Source organism: Macrobrachium nipponense, chromosome 31, assembly GCF_015104395.2.
Source record: "Macrobrachium nipponense isolate FS-2020 chromosome 31, ASM1510439v2, whole genome shotgun sequence".
Classification (NCBI taxonomy): domain Eukaryota; kingdom Metazoa; phylum Arthropoda; class Malacostraca; order Decapoda; family Palaemonidae; genus Macrobrachium; species Macrobrachium nipponense.
Genome location: NC_061093.1, coordinates 54,017,932 through 54,036,385, shown reverse-complemented (window position 1 = coordinate 54,036,385; position 18,454 = coordinate 54,017,932). Strand labels below are relative to the sequence as shown.

At 41.6% G+C, this 18,454-nt stretch overlaps 1 protein-coding gene across 1 annotated transcript in view; it reads left to right on the top strand.

Annotated features, from left to right (window-relative positions):
- Positions 1–400: 400 nt before the first annotated feature.
- LOC135206852 (ecdysteroid-phosphate phosphatase-like) overlaps positions 401–18,454 on the top strand; it is a gene marked incomplete at its 5' end in the record, with an annotated part of 30,316 nt that continues 12,262 nt past the window's right edge. The window contains 3 exons of the mRNA XM_064238336.1: positions 401–638; positions 1,002–1,253; positions 8,305–8,414. Of these exons, the coding sequence (XP_064094406.1) occupies positions 401–638; positions 1,002–1,253; positions 8,305–8,414 (600 nt within the window). The remainder of the gene's footprint in view (positions 639–1,001; positions 1,254–8,304; positions 8,415–18,454) is intronic.

Sequence of the window (18,454 nt, the reverse complement as noted above, 5' to 3'; positions counted from 1 at the left end):
TTATTTAGTGTTCGCACTATATTAAAACAGGCAGTTACATATTAGCATTTTTAGAAGGAATTACCAATGTATATATCGCTGGTATTCGGTATTCGCAGGTGGTTGTAATCCCTGTCCCCTGCGAATACCAGGGGTCAACTGTAATAGATCTCTTCTTTTTGTATTTCATTTTATTTTCTGTAACTTCTTTTGAGTGAACATCATATTCTTTGAAGGCTTGCACTTAAAGTCAGTGGTCCCTGTAGGCTTGTTCCATATGCTTAGGGGTTTATATTCTGAATAATAATAATACGTAGCTAATTTAAATTCTGCAAACTTTCTAGGTCACTTATAACAATTTTATTTATAACCCCAGAATAGGATCAATCTCACACCTAATTTGGAACTTTGCAATTATTGATTGTCCTTTATATTGCCCCCAGGGAACTATCAGCGACGAGATCTCAACATGCCGGAAACCCTTCCGCACAGAAAAGGTGCCCCACATAGCTTTTACAAAGACTGTCCCCTCACCAATATAGGTCTCCTTCAGGCAACCCTTGTTGGGCAAGCAATGAAAGGAAGTAAAACAGAGGTCCATCACGTCTTCTGCTCACCATCTTTACGCTGTGTTCAAACCTGTACCAATATTCTGAAAGGTAAACTCTGCTTTATTGTAGGAAACTTACAGCAACAATTAATTTTAAGTATTTTGAATAATAATATTACCATTGTATGTTTACAAGTTTCCAGGGCTTGCTTGTTAGCTCTAAATGGCTGAAGTTGCTCCCGTGCTTGACATTTTAACCTAAGTTCCATGAATCCACTCGTTTAACGCCTTTTATGGTTAATCCCGTGAAGCTAGGGTGCACTATTTAATATTTTTTTTTTCTGTTACTTTGATGCTATAGTATAGTGTATGTATACCTAAGAATATTGCTTATTACATTGTAGGTACCTTATGTTCATAGACTGAAATTGCTTTTGACTGGCATTTGTTTTATCTTTTCAATTTTCTACAGGTTTAGGAATTGCAGAGCACATGCCAATCAACATTGAACCTGGTTTATTCGAGTGGCTTGCCTGGTATCATGATGGAATGCCAGTGTGGATGACCCTAGATGAACTTATAGAAGCAGGTTTCAACATCAATAAAAACTACGACCCACTTATTCGTAAAGAGGAAGTCAAAGAACCACATGAAAGTTGCGAGCAGTACTATGGTCGTAATGCCTACGTCACACAGAGTATCATAAATACAACACAGGCCCAAGGTGAAATTATAAATTTTTTTTGTAGGTGAAATTAAACATTTTGAGATTCTGAAACAGACATGAAGTATTGGAAGATGAGTAATCTTTTATCTTTAAGTATAGTAAGAGATAAAGTATTGGAATGCCTTTAGAAAGATCCTCTGATATTTACATCAGGTAATATTTGTTCATACGCGAACAAACCCTCGGTCTTAACAATAGGATAATTTCTAGCGCCTAGCTGGATCCGGTAAAAAAGTAGATGAAAGCAAGGAATCTTGTGGTATCTGGCAACGCATGCATAGATTGGGTGAAGAGTGGTCAAACGCTGAACATCTACGCCAGTCTTTCTTTACCGCCTTGGGATGAGAGTCGGTTTTTTTCCTCTCTTGGCCTATTTCCCGGTTTTTGCCCGTGTTGTTCCTTTAGTGTGTTTGTGTGTGTTTTTACCTAATATTATGGCTTCTTTTGCTCCTTCTCGACGTCAGTGTTGGTGCCTCAGAATCCCTGGATTCCCGTGTTCTCATTTCTTGGCTTCGTCAGCGATGGACCCTCTCATCACTTGCAGTAGGTGTCGTTCCAATTTTTGTACGATTATGAATCCTTGTACAGAATGCCAGGTATGGCCTTTGGAGCAGTGGAGAAAGTTTTATGGTTAGAGGGAACGTCGAAGAGTGTCCACTCTTCCTTCTTGGGATGGCTTTACTCCTATTCCTGATGTTTCGTCTTCCGCAGTAGTCAACCCCCATAGTAGCGTTGCCCCTGCTTCTCCTTCCTTTTCTTCCATTGATTCGTCGATGGAAGTATCGGGAGGTCGCCAGGGTATTATTTTTAATGTAGCCCCCTCTTCTTCAGGAGTTTTTTTTGGTTCTTGAGAAGGGTGAGGTTTTTTCATCATTCTCTTCTCTTCCAGAGTCGGAGGCGTCCAAAATGGCGGCGATTTGGAAGACGCTTGGGCTAGGGGGTACCCCATTTTTGGGGGACTTGCTATCACATTTTGAGGAGGCTCGCACCCCCCTCCCCAGTCCAGCCAGGCCATCCCCCCCCTCCAGGCCTCGTCTCCACGGGTGGGAGCAGTCGGCCATCTTGTATTGCTCCACCGGTGTCTGCCACCGCCTTGTCTCGGAGTGATGCTGCGGTGTCAGCCCCGTTGTTGTCGTCACGGGACCCATCTTTGTGTATTCCTCCGCCAGTGGCGTATCTTTCCCCCTCGCTCAGAGGGAAGGTCGTGACGTCACCACCGCTTGTGACGTCACTCTCATCGATGACGTATCCTCCAGTCGCCTCCGAGCTGCCTCTCTTAGCCGTGACGTCATCTCTTCCGCCCAGTTCGAAACATCTCCCTTCCTTGTCTTCAGAGCCTTCTCTGGCACATCAGTCCAAGCTCATATGCCAGGTGGTGCTTCAAAGGCTGGACTGTGTTCTAGATGTGAAGTTGGCTGCCTTATCGGTTGGGAGGACTGGTAGGAAACGCGTTGCTTCGTCCCCGCCTTCCGAGAAGAGTGCGCATAAGAAGCTGGTGCTGTCTCCCTCTCCCTCTTCCCCCTCTATGCCTCGTGGGCATATTAGGCATTGGAAGGCTAAGGACCTTGCCCTTCCTTCGCCACCGAGGGAGGAACAGCACGGACATGTTCCCAAGAGTGCTGTGGTTTCGGGCAGTGTTAGTGATGTGTGTTCTGCAGGGGTTGCTTCGCCGCTGAACCTCGTACGTGCAACCACCCACCCCCCCACCCCGTCCTTGCACATCGCGAGCGTGTAGCAACCTCCCCCGTCCGTGCACGTGATGGTAGTGCTCCTTCTTCTCCTAGGCCTATTCGTCGCCATAAAGACCTGAAGGTACCTGTCAAGAGGTCGATGGTAGTGAGCACGGAGGTGGTGCAGCCGGAGTGTTTGCTTGCTTCCAAGTCTTCCACTATAAGGGATTCTCCGTCAATCTCGAGTGCTCGAGTTTCCCCCCCATCTCAAGTACGTACGGCCGCCACGCCCGGATCTGTTCATGGTCATCTGGAGTCACCTGTTGAGGTAAGCGATATGCCTAATGTTTCAGTGGGTCCGTCTCAGAGGCTGACGCTTGGACCCAGGCCAGATAGGCTAGTAGAGATTTCAGACTGTTTGCCTACTAACCCTTCTGTGAATTTTGGTGAAGAAAACGCGTTATAGAACCCTACACATCCTTCTCGTCGTCGGTCGACGGTGCCAGAGCAGGAAGAAGGGGACACACAGGAGTTTCTGTCTTCCTTTTTGGAGGTTGTTGATCTCATTCGTGGGTTCAACAATTTGAAAAGTAAGACTCAGGATCGGTCGTCTTACACTCCTTCTTGCTTGGAAGCCAAATCATCTCTCCAACTGCTGTTGTCAGGGCACATTCAGTCGGTCTTGCAGAAGGTTAACGCCTCTGTTTCTGACCGGGACGGTTCACTTCGCTCTAGAGGCTCTACCAAACTCCTACCCCCACCTCTCACAAGACATAGGAGGTACTATGCTACAAGCTCTGCATTTTTGTTGTCACACCACCTTAACCCAGACATCATTCGCCTGAAGCCAGGATTGACTTTGGAACAGGTGAGGTCAGTGGCTCCATCCTTATCTCCGCAAGACGCCTTAGCCTTGGAATCTACGGCGGCCTCCATGTTGCAGACGGTTTCTTGGCTGGACCTCTGGTCTGTGGTGATTGCCAAGATAGCTTCTGACAGGTCCCCTGATGGGTTGGTGAGTGCCGCCTTGCTTGCCAGTCTTTTACAATCCGAGGGCAATGCGTTTTCTTATTTGGCTCACCTCAGTGCCAATTTATGGGCTAATCTTCGTCTGGTTAGGAGGGATGCGGCTTTGTCTAGGATGGAGAAGTCGCTCGACACGGAGTCTTTGCTGGCCTTGAGGAACGGTGACCTGTTAGAATCGCAATTTTTGTTTCCACGTACCGAACTCGACAATGCGATAGACCGACGTCGGGCTGACACCAAGGACCGTCTGGTGCACCAGGCCGTGACTAAATCAGAGCCCCGCCCTCGGAGACGTTTGGCCCCCCCCCCAACCCCCCCTCCTCCCCCAGTCCAGTAGCAATCGAGGAGATCGTCCCCTGGTAGGCCATCGAGGACCTCGAGTTTGGCAGGGCCTTCCCGTTCGTCACAGCCCAAGTCTCAGGATCAACGCTCCTTTCGCTCTCGTTCCTTTAAACCAAGAAGAGGCCCTAGGAGCAGAGGTCAAGGGGGCCGTCGGTAGGTTGGGCGCCTCTTCCTCTCCTGCGCCACGGGCGTGGGGGTGCCTGGCTGGCCATTGGGCCAAGTGGCAGTGTTATGGGGCGGAGAAGTGGGTGGTAGATGTCCTTCGGGTGGGATACCTGTTGCCATTCGACTTCTCTCCTCCTCTGTCGGACGAGCCGCAGCTCAGGAAGACATATCCCCCAGATTCTCTGAAGTTCTTGGCTCTTCAGGAGGAGGTGCAGAAAATGCTGGACAAGGATGCGATAGCGGAAGTAGTGCGTCCGTCCCCGGGGTTTTACAGTCACGTCTTCTTTGTGCCCAAGGCATCGGGAGGATGGAGGCCTGTGATCGACTTATCCACCTTGAATCGCTTCATCAGGAAGACACTGTTCAAGATGGAGACCCCGCGCTCGGTGTTGGCAGCCATGAGGGAAGGTGACTTCATGCTGTTGATAGACTTGAAGGACGCATACTTCCAAATCCCTGTTCATCCCACGTCCAGGAAGTTCCTTCGCTTTTCTCTGGCGGACAAGATCTTCGAGTTCAAAGCCTTGTGCTTCGGGTTGACCACAGCCCCTCAAGTGTTCACAAGGGTCTTCTCTCTCGTGTCAAGTTGGGCCCATGCTCAGGGGATCCGTTTGCTGAGGTAGCTCGACGATTGGTTGGTCTTGGCAGTTTCCAGGGAAAAGCTGCTGCAAGACAGAGATCGTCTTCTTCGGTTCTGTCTGGACCTGGGCATATTAGTCAACCAGGAAAAGTCAAACCTCGTACCCACTCAAAGGATTCTCTACCTGGGCATGGTCATCGATACGACAGTGGCGAGAGTTTTCCCGTTGGATCAGAGATTGGAGAAGTTGCAGGCTGTGGCGCGCAACTTCCTCTCAAAGTCGCATCAGTCAGCTCATCAGTGGCAGGTTCTTTTGGGAGTGCTATCTTCCCTGGAGAAGCTGGTCCCTCATGGGCGTCTTCATCTTCGGTCTCTGCAATGGAGACTGGGGGAATTCTGGTCTCCGGCGGGGTACTCTCCCCTGTTTATGGTCCCACTGTCTTTGAAAGTGAGAGAAGACCTTTGTTGGTGGCTGGACAACCAGAGTCTATTAAAGGGCGTCCCTCTGCGTTCTCTCCCTCCGGACTTCCTTCTGTTCTCGGACGCCTCCCTCGCAGGTTGGGGCACGCAATTAGGCGGCCTCATCGCTTCAGGTGTTTGGGGTTTAGAGGACAAGCAGCAGCATATCAACGTCTTGGAGTTGAAGGCGGCTTTCCTGGGTCTGAAGGAGTTTCGGAGGATGGTAGAGGGTCACTCTGTCGTTCTCATGTCAGACAACACCATGGTGGTAGCCTATGTGAACAAACAGGGAGGCCTAGTTTCTCAGCAGCTTCATGCCTTGATCGTCGAGCTTCACCAGTGGGCAATCAGCAATTCGGTAGAGCTTTCAGCCAGGTTTATCCCAGGGAAACAGAACGTGGTCGCAGACAAACTCAGTCGCCGGGATCAGATCTTAGGCACAGAGTGGTCCCTTCATCAAGTGGTGGCGGACAGGCTTTTCCAGATTTGGGGGAGACCCATGCTGAACCTTTTTGCCACACGTTACAACAGGAAGCTGGAAGTGTTCTGTTCAGTGGTCCCAGATCCCTTGTCATTGGCAGAAGACGCATTCCAACATCCCTGGGACAACCTGGAGGTGTATGCCTTCCCTCCGTTTTGTTTGATCCGTTAGGTTCTGAACAGGCTGTTGGGTTCACAGGGTCTCAGAATGACTCTGGTGGGCCCTCTGTGGCCTCAGGCAGAATGGTTTCCAGACCTGCTATCGTTGTTGTCGAAGATTCCGAGGGAGATTCCACCTTGGCGGCATCTCCTGTGTCAGCCCCATGCAGAAAGGTTCCCCCAGTCAGTAGAATCCCTGTCTCTTCACAGTTGGAGGCTATCAACTATCTCCTCCGAGAGAGAGGCTTTTCTCAGAAGTCAGCTGGGCACATGTCCAGCAGTCTTAGGAAGTCAATTTCCGCAGTTTACCAAGGCAAATGGGCGATCTACTGTGATTGGTGTCGTAAACGGGGTTTTTCTCCACTCGTGACCTCTATTCAGCGAATAGCAGACTTTTTAACCTTCCTCAGAGACGAGAAACGTTTTTTGGTATCAGCTATTAGAGGCTACAGGGCGGCTCTTGAGTTTGGTGTTACACCTGAAGGGTATCGACGTCTCCTCTTCCTGGGAACTTTCCCTGCTAGTTAAGGGGTTTGAGCAGTCGTCTTCTCCTGGAGAGCTCAAGCCCCTAACGTGGGATGTTTCCTTGGTGCTTAAGAGCTTGACTAAGAGCCCATATGAGCCCTTGCGCCGCTCATCTGATAGGAACCTGATGCTTAAGACAGTTTTCCTTTTGGCTTTGGCATCTTCCAAAAGGGTAGGAGAGCTCCACGGTCTGAGTTATGAGGTGAAGCACACCAGGGGTTGGAAGTCAGTACCCTTTGAATTTGTTCCAGAGTTTGTGGCCAAGACCCAAAATCCCTCGGTGCATGATGACAGGTTCGCTTCGTTCTCCATTCCCTCACTGACTGACTTTGTGAGTGGTGATGCTCAAGAGCTTTTGTTGTGCCCTGTCCGGGCCCTGCGTTACTATTTTAAAGGACTCAGCACCTTAGACCAGGCGGCCGCAGGCTTTTTGTCAGTACAGGCCGTACGAAGAAAGAGGTGTCTAAGAATACTATCTCTTTTTGGATACGGGAAGTCATCAGACAGGCATACTTGACTCTTGATGATTCCATCGCCATGTCTGTGCAGGCTAGAGCACATGACGTTAGGGGTATTGGTCCCTCTCTGGCTTTCAAAAAGAACTTGGCTGTACATAGAGTGCTGAGCGCTGGTACTTGGTTACGCCAGTCCACGTTCACCTCTTTCTATCTTAAGGATGTTGCCCACAGATCTATGGACACATTTTCCTTGGGTCCTGTGGTGGCTGCCCAACAGGTTGTGTAACTCATAGTTGCCCTTAATGGGGCACCTTTGTATCTTACCTTAGATGATTGTGTGGATGAGAGAATGAGTGAGTTGGCTGGCCTCCTTCTTTCTCTTGTACCTTTCCTTTTTCCTTCGGGCGGTTTAAGGAATTGACACATCATTTGCTGAACTGGTCTTATACAGGTGAGTGAGGTAGTCATACTGGTAGTGTGGTCGTGCAGTATTCAATATCTTACCCACTATTTAGTAGCATAGGCTCCGCTCCTGGGCAAGGAGGAGTCGGGAGTACTACAAACCCTAGTGCCCTGGTTTGTTTTTTGGACAGTCACAGTTTTTCTTTGGTTCCCTATACAATGGTTATCCCATATATCATTGTATGTCACTCAGGTTCTGAGTGGTTAGATTTTAGTGTATCTAGCTTCTCAACGGGCTTCAGTCCCTCTCCAAGAACTATTTATTTTGAGAGCTCGACTGGCAGGTAGGCCCCCATCTGGTCTAGGATGTCTATCTCCCTCCAAGTATGAGTCTATCCTTTTGTTAAGACCGAGGGTTTGTTCGCGTATGAACAAATGACAAATTTTCTAAGACAATTTGTATTTTTCATAGCTACAAACCTGGAGCAAACCTGAGGTTTTTATACTGCCCGCCTCTAGCCGTCCCTCTTTTTGTAAAGTCAAACTGAGTTGGGAAAGACTGGCGTAGATGTTCGGCGTTTGACCACTCTTCACCCGATCTACACATGCGTTGCCAGATACCACAAGATTCCTTGCTTTCATCTACTTTTTTACCGGATCCAGCTAGGCACTAGAAATTATCCTGTTGTTAAGACCTCAGGTTTGTAGCTATGAAAAATACAAATTGTCTTAGAAAATTTGTCATTTTAGTAATTAAGTCATTCTTTTAAATTGAACATCAGGTGGCACTATTTTGCTCGTTGGTCATGCAGCAACCCTGGACACTTGCACGAGGCAGTTGGTTGGAGGTGCACCAAGGTCTGCACATGAAATGACCAATATAATAAAGAAGGTATGTGATGTGTGTGCATTTCTTGGCATTATGTAATACTGTTTCTTATTTAAGTGAGAGTTGCATTCTGGCGCTATAGGAGTTGCTGTTATTTTTGAATGCCGTGAAGCGAATTTGCATTTATATAAATTTCCTTTGGGATAATGGATTACTTTAAAGAAGACAATTTGTTTTCTACCTCATTTAGTCCCTGTAATTATGAGTGACAGAATGACAATAAGATATTTTATTTTGAAATAATCAATGACTTTGGAACACGAAAGGAAAAGTGAAATGATGGTTACAGTCATTTACTTGCCATAGTCAAGAATTTGACCAACAGGTTCCATACGGCTGCACGGCCATGATGAACGAGACTTCTAAAGGCAACTGGGTGCTAAGTCCGCCTGCTGTTTTCCCTGTTACCTACTCAGGAATAATGGAGTTTGATTGGAGAGTTTTGCTTTAAGAATTCTGTCATAGCAAAAGATTAATCAGCTCATGTGTCTAGTCAATTATAAATGGGTAGTAAATAGCCTGTCAAAGGGCTGTTCTTTTGTTAATTAGTTTGGAACTACTATACTGGTTTAGAGACTTTTGTTTTTGAGTTACTGGCTTTCATAACCTTACCTTTATCTTGAAGCCTAGAGGGATGTATTTCATTTTGTGCTTCTCAGTATTACACTAACATTAAATGTAACTGCTTATCATGAAGGATATTTGTCATGTAATCAGAATATGTTTGAAATGTTCCTTATCATGTGAAGGATATTTGTCTTGTAATCAGAATATGTTTTAAATGTTCCTTATCATATCTTTTTTATAAATAAGCAAGCTTAATTAATCTTCTATTGATATTGGTTTTATGATTTTGGTATTACATGAATTTTTGAAACTTTACATAGTTTTGAGTTTGCATTGGATGTGTTTATCCTGAAATTTATTTTTGTGTAGTATTCCTCAGCTTTCAGGAAACTGGCTTAGCATATGGCCTTTTTGGCACCTTGGTTAGGTTGTGTTATTGATTATGATCTTATTTTGGATGTTTAATGTATGAAAAAATCATCCAGACCTGGGATTATCTTCATCTATAATTAGTCTGTGGATTGAGGCCAAAGGTCACTTGGTATATCTTGCATCATTTTTGCAGTAGATGTTAGGATGAGTAATTATTTTATTTTGAAAACTTTGAATTGTTAGAGAGTTCAAGAAAAATTGTTAGAAAGGATAGGAAAGATTTCATGTCAGTTTGACTTAGTACTGAGAAAAGTTTCTGAGAAAATATACCCTGTGAAAAAGAAGAATCATATTATACTCTTGTTACAATGGAAAGATTGACCTTAGACATGGTAAAAAATTTCTGCAGTGGCATCTCGATGTATCTTGAGACTGGAATTGAAATACCTGCAGCAAAAGAGTAGTTGAAACATAGGTAAAGAACAGAGATTGATAGACTTCATTAATATAAGCTATGTGATCATTGAGACGTACATAAACGATCATCCACCATTTTTTCCAGTGAGACCAAACAGAATTTTTGAGTCCGTAAATATAAACAGGTATTTTTTTCAGCACGGTGACTCCAATACTATTTTGTTTGGTAGATATTTTCTTAATGTCCACTTTTCTTGAAAAATCAAAACGCATGGATATTGAACAGTCATACAGTTATACTTTAGTTAAAAATTCTGTATGCAATCTCTCCGTATTCTCTTGAAGATTCACAGGTCAGTCAGTATCTTAGAATTCTTAATAGATGGTTTGATGTAGAGGCATCAAAAGAGATTGGAGTTGAGTAACATTGCTATGCATTTTGCTAAATGTCCCAGCCTGTAAACAGTGTATTTATCACTGAGAACACATTTTTAAGGAGTTATGTGATTTTACCATCACCAGTCGGACTTGTTAGAGATCCTTCCATCAGTTGAGCGATATATGTGTAAGATAAAGAATTGTAGTTTGGAACTACAAGAGTCAGCTCTAGATGTTTGTTAGATTCAACTTTTCCTGAGCGCCAAAGGCACCTTAAAACTATGTACTAGAGGTGTACTCACTAGGCAAAAAATCTGGGGGAGTGCAGTCAGATAATTGGAAAGAACAGGATTGAATTTCAGATACTAGTTGGTATATCAATCTGGTTGGACATGCTTTTGGCTAGAGAGTTATCAACTTACAAAAGAGCTTCAGAGGGTATATCTTTGTTCCTAGGTGACTATGTCCTTAAGGTATATCATTTTGTATTTATCATGTCTTTACATAAACATTTGTTGGTATGTATATATCCATCTACAAAACTCTGTGAGAAGTAAGATATCTTGGATTGTTTACAAACGAAGAAAGAGAGGGAGAGAGAGAGATGTTTAATAAGTTATTTTATGCCTTTAGATGACACTTCAATAAAGATATGCTATTTTGAGTGTTATTTATTTTCTGCTTGGTATTTGTAACACATGTTTCTGAAGTTAATGCACTTATGTATACAATAATGAAAATACAACCAGTGACCTTTCACCTCATATGTGACCAAGTTTCATAGGAATTTACATCATCAGGGCTTTTTTGCATGCAATTACTCTGTTAATTTGGTGTATTGCCTATGGAAATCAGAATTTTGAAATCTAAGAGTATAGTTTATATTTTGTACACATGATATGTACTACTTTTAAAACTGATGGTGCAATATAGTAGGTGGAATGAGATTTTGTAGGAGTCTCGTGACTCAGCAAGCCGTTTGCTTAATACCTTTTCCAGGTAGTGTAGAACATGAAAGATGTCTCATTTTGAAGATGATGAGAAGTGTTTCTTCTTGAAATTCAAATAATTCAGAAAAACACTTTTGATTCATTTTTTAGAGAGTGTCCAGTTATCACATAATGAATTTCAAGTCTTAAAAACAAATTCGTCAGAGAAATTTTGTCATTAATCGTCAACATTTTCAGTTCATTCAGTCTTTTAAATATTCAGGAGTTGTATTATTTCAGAAAAAATCTGGTGCTTTACATTCATTATGAATATACTACCCTTCAGGGCAGCCCTATGAAGGATGATATGATAATAATAATCCAGTGCAGTGTCTTTGCAGTTTCTTTGGGTATTCTTTGCAGTGTCTTTGCAGTTGCAGGTATTCTGTAATGTAAGCAGATTGTTTCACAGCTTTGGTATTACTATACTGTAGGGACAGGGCAAATTTATCAAGTGTTCTACTTGAAACATGCTGTTCTCAAGAAATTAGAATATCTGTGATCGCATATGTTACCTTACTACGCCTATAACATATACATGATAATTGGCTGCAGGCAAAAGAATAAGTCATCAGTAATAAGCATTGGAAGCCAACCTAATTAAAGACTGGGGAAGAGTAAACAGCAGTTTAGAGCACTGCAGGTTCACAAAAAGTGAGGAATCCCTGCATGGTGCACTAGGATTATCAAAGTGTGTTTGCAATATCCCTTTAGCCCATAGCTACTTCCATTTTCCAGTCTTACTTTACCTCCATTCTCAGTCATTTTTCTGAAGGACCCTGTCTACAGTTATCCTTTTTATGTTAGAATGGGTATCTTCGTTTCTGTGCAAGAGGCCTTTTGAATCAATTCCTGTTGGTGGTATGTTGTGTAACTGTTGTTGTGACCTTATTGAGTATTTTTAGCTTTTTAGATACCTATAAAGGTTTCTATTCATATATATGTACTTTGCTGATTTACAAAATCAAAATATGTTCATTTATGCTCACAGGCTAAGAGAATATTTAATTAGTTCTTGCATACTTTGTTTCATCTACTACCAAAATTCCATTTATTTGATGCATTATTTACTTCTTAATTTTATTTTTTTTATTTCTTAAGTGTATAGTCAGGTTATACTTTATTTCTTACCTTTTTGTAATAATGGTTATAACAGCAAGTTAAAGTATGGGAAACACATTTACTTCATGAACATTTAGTTGTTGTACATGTTGCTGTGCTAAGATATAAAATATGTATAAAATATGATACAGGAAAGCAAATAACAATTATGAGACAGAATTATAAGGACAGGAGAAAAAGATTTGCACAGACTAGAGAACAATAGTACGTATAGTATAAACTGTTTATTTCAACATAATATATATATATATATATATTATATATATATATATATATATATATATATATATATATATATATATATATATATATATATATATAGATATATATATATATATATATATATATATATATATATATCTATATATATATATATATATATATATATATATATATATATGAAGGTTACACTGTATACAGCTGATATATTTTTTTAAGTTTTTGCTGGCATTGTAAATGTAAACTATGTTCACACTAGATTTTCTATGTAACAATTTAACATCAGCTTCTGCCAAAGTGAAAATATAACTTTTGAATGAAATCAGAGCTTGTGAGGCATTTATTGTGCTATGTATATTTTTTCTAAATTCACAGTCAAATTTGAGTAATGCACATCAAATTTAAATTATTATTTTTCATTCTTTCTTCCAAATTATTATTATTTTTCTGTACTGCATTATCATCACCTCTGTCTCTTCAATCATTGTTGTGTGAGCTGTTGTGGTTGGGAAACCATGGGTGAGTGGATAAACCTTGTCTTCTTGCGGCCACAGATTCCGTATTGCTCCACAAGCATGGCTGTGGAGTGGCCGGACGGTCACTGGTCCCTGGCCCAGCCTGTCATGCCCGTCTCCAATACCGGACAAGCTCATTATGACTGGAGGATTCTCTTTCACTGATCTGCAACTCTTAAAGACATTAAGGTTTCTCTTTTTTCCTTTCATCCATTTTTTTTTTCCATTCCTGTTACTAAGTCTGACTGCTTGACAACTTTTGTACTTTTAGCATTTTTTACTAACCTCTCTTATTGTGTATTCATCTCTATGGACCTGGTTTGAAGCATCTTTGCATGGTCTACTAGCTTGGCCACAGCAGTATTTGTTCCCTTCAGGGTATAGTTGTTATTTTTTGTCATTTTCATTAATTGTTTAATTATTATAATGAGAGTTTTCTCTCAAATTCAACTTTTATTATGTACCTGAAAACACTTAATTTAATATTTTACACAGCTTTATCTAGAGCTAAGGAGGTATTGTAGACGTCCAGTTGAAGGAAAGTTACCGGTAAGGTTCCACTGCTGATAAGGTTCCAGAAATGGTTATGAAGTGAAGGTGAACTACCTTGAGAAAGAGGAATTCATTACCTCACTGGGAATTGTGACCCACCTGTTTGGTGTAACTATCATATATGTACTCTCTCTGTCCCCTTTTTAGTGAGGCTTTCTTTTATTCATGACAGCATCTTATCCATTTTTTTGGGCATATCAATTCAAGTTAAAGTTTCTAAGTGTAGCTTTCCGTTTTGTCTTGATATTACTCTTTGTTGACTACACATTTTTGTCATCTTAATTAATCAGTAAATCACATATGTAACATAATTCTTTATGTTATACTAGTAGAGGCCATTTTTGTGCACAAAATTACCTCAGTGCTCATAATAGATAAGACATTTTCCTGACAGCTCAGAATTTCAATTTGATGCAACTCTGAATAGCTGTATGGAGACATTTGACATCATCCCCAAGCAAGCATCCAAGCTTCATAATATCGATGAATCCTTCGCAACTTGCACATTGTCTCTGAGATGCAGAAAAGGAGCTACTGAACCTGGTTGGAGGAGCTAACTCTTCACTTTTTAAGGTCACTCATTTAAAATGTCTAGTTGGTACTCTCATTTACAACTGGATTATCAATAAATTGGAGAAAATTGCCATTTCTGTGGAAAGCAAATTAGATTTGTTTTTGTTGCTTAAGGTGACTAGAATTTAGTAAGACAAGTATTTTAGCACCATGTGGCAGTTGTGGCACTTTAAAATACTTAATTTATAGAGCAAAGATTATTATCAAATTGGAAGTTAAGTTCAAACTTATAAAAAATAGTTTGTCTTCGATATTGCTGTGGTTAATGCATGTGACCAGTGTGTATGTGTTTGAAATATGGCCCATAACACTGTTTGTTTTTCTTGGAGTACATTTACCCCAGTCAGTTTTTATAATGCATCTTACAATGAGTTGTCAAGGAGTAGTGCATGGTTTGTACGATCATGCTTGTTGTCACCATCATTTCGGTAGCTTAATAAGTCTGTAGGTATCAGGCTTCTTTCCTAATGAGAAGAACACTGAACAGTCAAAAATAAGATGAGTTAAACTGGTTTTATGTATATTAAAATGAATAGATTAGTATGATACTTTGAAATATTGGATGTGCTGGGTAGATCTAATTTTAGAAATTAGGTTAGCAGTCTCTCATCCCCCAGTGATTACAGGGTAAAGATATCCTGCATGGAATTAAGATAGGCTTCTGTACTTACTCTGTGTATGAGTATTGAAAAAGAAGACACTTATTCTTTACATTTTAAAACTACTTCAGCATTAATGTAAAGTTAAAATTACATTTACTTAAGTTACCTAAACTTGTAGACCTAATATATATCAAGGTTATAGGATGTAGTATAACATAGTGACTGTTTTTAGAAGTGTGGTATGTATTCGAATGTGTTTTACCATTTATAACTTGAAAGTGTATAAAAATTTTATGCTTCTGAAATAATTTTATTGTGGAAAATGTAGTGAATATAAACTATAGTATACTTTGCACTTGGAGTATTTAGCAATAAGCAGACAGGTCAAGGGAGTGTTCTTATAATTCTCCTTCAGCATATTGTGTTGTCAATGAATGGTTCATTTATTTAAAGGATAAGATTTTAACCGAGTTAACCATCATCCTCTTGTACACTACAAGCATCAGCCTCTAAATAAATAGGTGGTGAAGTTGTGAGGATACAGCAAAAGCAGGGACAATAATGGGTACTTGATGGGCAAAAGTGGTTCATACAGTAACCCCTCCATGATCATGCTTGCTTTTATAGTCTGGAGGCAATATTTTCCCTTCCATAGGGGAAAAAAAAGCCACTCAAACAATAAGTAGGTATCTTAGTAGGCCACTTCCAGATCATAGATCCTTCATATAGTTGTAGTGAATTATTTAAAGTACATAATAATTAATTAATATGTACAAATTTCTGCTGGTAGATCTTATTAAAATTACTTGACAGATCACTTATGGCCAGTGAATTACAAATCTATCTCCCCCAGAATAGAGCCATTTGAATATCACCTGAATATAGTAACTGTTCCTGGAGACTTTTAACATTTACTTTGTATATCCAGAATACTTCAGTGGAGGTATGCTTCTTTAGGCTTTATACAGAAAGTAATGTAACAGGGACAACTGTGACAGTTATTAGGTGACTCTGTATGTTTACAGATGATTTGACAATTCCTCTGGTGGTTGAGATTAAACATATGCAAAGCTGAATTGTAAGTGGCAGGTATTTTTCCAAATAATAGCATAATCATGTTTGTAATAGGCAAAGTTTGTAGCAGTAGGTGTTTCACACATGATAATTGTATAAGCAAAGCAAACTGTACTGTTGTCCTCTGCAGGTAATTTTAATTAGCAAAATGGAAAATGTTTTATTTTCTCTTATTTTTCATTAGCATTTAATTTCAAACATTTATTTTTTGTGTTTTTAAGATTTCATTGTAACTTGGAGTCATCATCACCCTTCACTGCATTGTCAAAGAGAATATTGCTGCTGAAAGAGTGTTTTCACTGAATGATAATAGATGTCATATTGAATTCAAGGTGCTTTTTATGGTTTTGAAGAAAAATCCTGCAACTTTAAACTAAAAAATGCTATATTTGGTGTGTGCGTAGGCCTCTTGTCTTGGATATGCAGGCTTCTTCCTAAAGACTCTTGGTAGTTTTGATTGAAACTAATTGTTTTACTGTAATGGCAAACACCTCATGTTTTGTTGCTACCCTCTGTATGAAGCATAATAGGTGCCTTCCATTTCATGCCTTGCTTTTTGCCTTACAAAGTTTTGTGTTTGGAGTTATATAATTTGCTGCGTTATGATAACAAACTTGTATTGTATTCAAGCTAATCATGGTTCAAGTTTAATTATTTGGTTTAATGCTTTATTGCTTATAGGCAGTTTATTTGAGTTTCTTTCTTGCTTCTGTGTTTTGGCAAAGAATATGGATTATCTGCCTCTGTTGTTGCTATCATGGCTGGTGTTTGGTGTGATGAAAAAACCAGATAAGAAAACTTTTCATTGGGTTGTGAGCAGTGATTTAGCTTGCTAGTTTCAAGTGGTGTATGATTTTTAGTATTTATTTCTGGTGTATGCACAGTTATGAATAATCTGTGTTTTGTTACTCTTATGCCTCGTTTGTGTATTTGCTGTGAGTCATTGGGAAATATAAAATTTATTCCTTTTCATTTGGAAAAGATACTGTCACTAGATAATTAATAATTTTATGTATACAACTCACCTGGTAGTTACATATAGCTATAGTCTCTGACGTCACAGCAGAATTTCAAAACTCGCAGTAGCACTAGTAGATAGGTCAGGTGATACCTTCCCCCCCCCTACCGGGGTACTAGGAACTATTCCAGCTAAGCTCAGATTTTTTCTGCTGTGGAGCCGGTAACGCCTGCTCCGTTTCGGTTGAATTTCATTGTCGATCATATGATCATCGTCAGGATTTTGGTGAAGTATACTCTATATGATTTTGCGGTTTAACGGTGTTGTTATACAGCTAGTTAGGCATTTTTGCTAGGAATATGTCGGATTCTAGTTTAGTTCATTATAGGTTTTGCAGCAAGGGCTGCAAAACAAGGTTGTGTAAGGCCAGTGTGGATCCTCATACCATTTGTGTGTCTTGTAGGGGTCAATCTTGCAGGGCAACCTTAACCTGTGATGAATGCAAGGAACTAACTGAGAAGGAGTGGAAGGCATTTAACAAGTATGTTAGGAAACTGGAAAGAGACAGAATTAGGAGAGCGTCAGCTAGGACTTCTTCTTTGGTGTCTTAGGAGTTACTTAGTTAGGAAGAATCTGTCACTAACATTCCGAATTCTAACAATTCCCCCAACCCAGACTCTGTAATTCCCGAATCCGACACTGTTGCCGATCTTAAAGTCCAAGTGGACTCTAAATTTAGTGTAATTCTCGCTACCATGGAGAAGATGAGCGACACAACTAGTTAAGTCATTGTCGGAGAAGGCATTGAGTGCAGTGCCTAGTGTGAGTGTTGTGAAAGAGGTGACTGTTCGGCCCTCTCGTTCTCCTAGACCTAAGCCTCTGCTAGACTCCCCAGCCCCTGGGAGGAGGCATGCTGACAGTCCAAGGGAGGCGAGTGGGACTTGCTCCCGAGCAGTTGCCCCCTCAAGCAGTTTTGTTGCTATTTCCCAAACTGCTGCTGAGCGCCACCGAAAAGGCAACTCAGGGAAGTGTCTTTCCTCAGTATCTAGTTCGGAGGACTCTCCGCGCAGGGGATGGCGTTTTCCGGACAAGTCTCGCCCGTTGAAGAGTACACGCAAGCTTTCTCCAGGACAAGTACCCTAAAAGAAACCTTCTATCAGGCGACAGGAAGGTCCTTCGTGTAGTTTTTGGGAATCTACAGAGAGGTTTTCGCCTTTGCAGGAAGAATTTTCCAAGCGCAAGTCTCCCATGCTCAAGGCAAAGCGTAAGAGAGCTTCTAGACTCGCTTTGTCTTCGACTGCCAAGCATTATGATTCACGCTCGGATTCTCCCGATGCGTCTTCTCCTGCCGCTTCTCGTCGAGAATCTTTAAGGTGGCGCCAGTTGACGCTCCCGCGTGTGTACCTGCCGCTCCTGTTGCTGCCAAGTCGGATGCCGCCGCTTTTGCGTCTGCCCCTCCTGTTTTCCTTCAAGATATGCAGTCTAAGTTAGACGACATCTTAGGGCTGCTAGGTCAATCGCAAGCGTTGACACGTACTGAAGCTCCACTCGCTTTGGCGCCAGACACTCTGCTCGCGCTCACTCCAGTTGGCGTACGCTCGTGTGTGACAGCTCACGCTCTCCCACGTCCACCCGCCCCACCCACCCTACCGCCTACCCCCTGCCGCCGACCCTGCCGCCGACCCTGCCACCTGCAGTGCAGCCG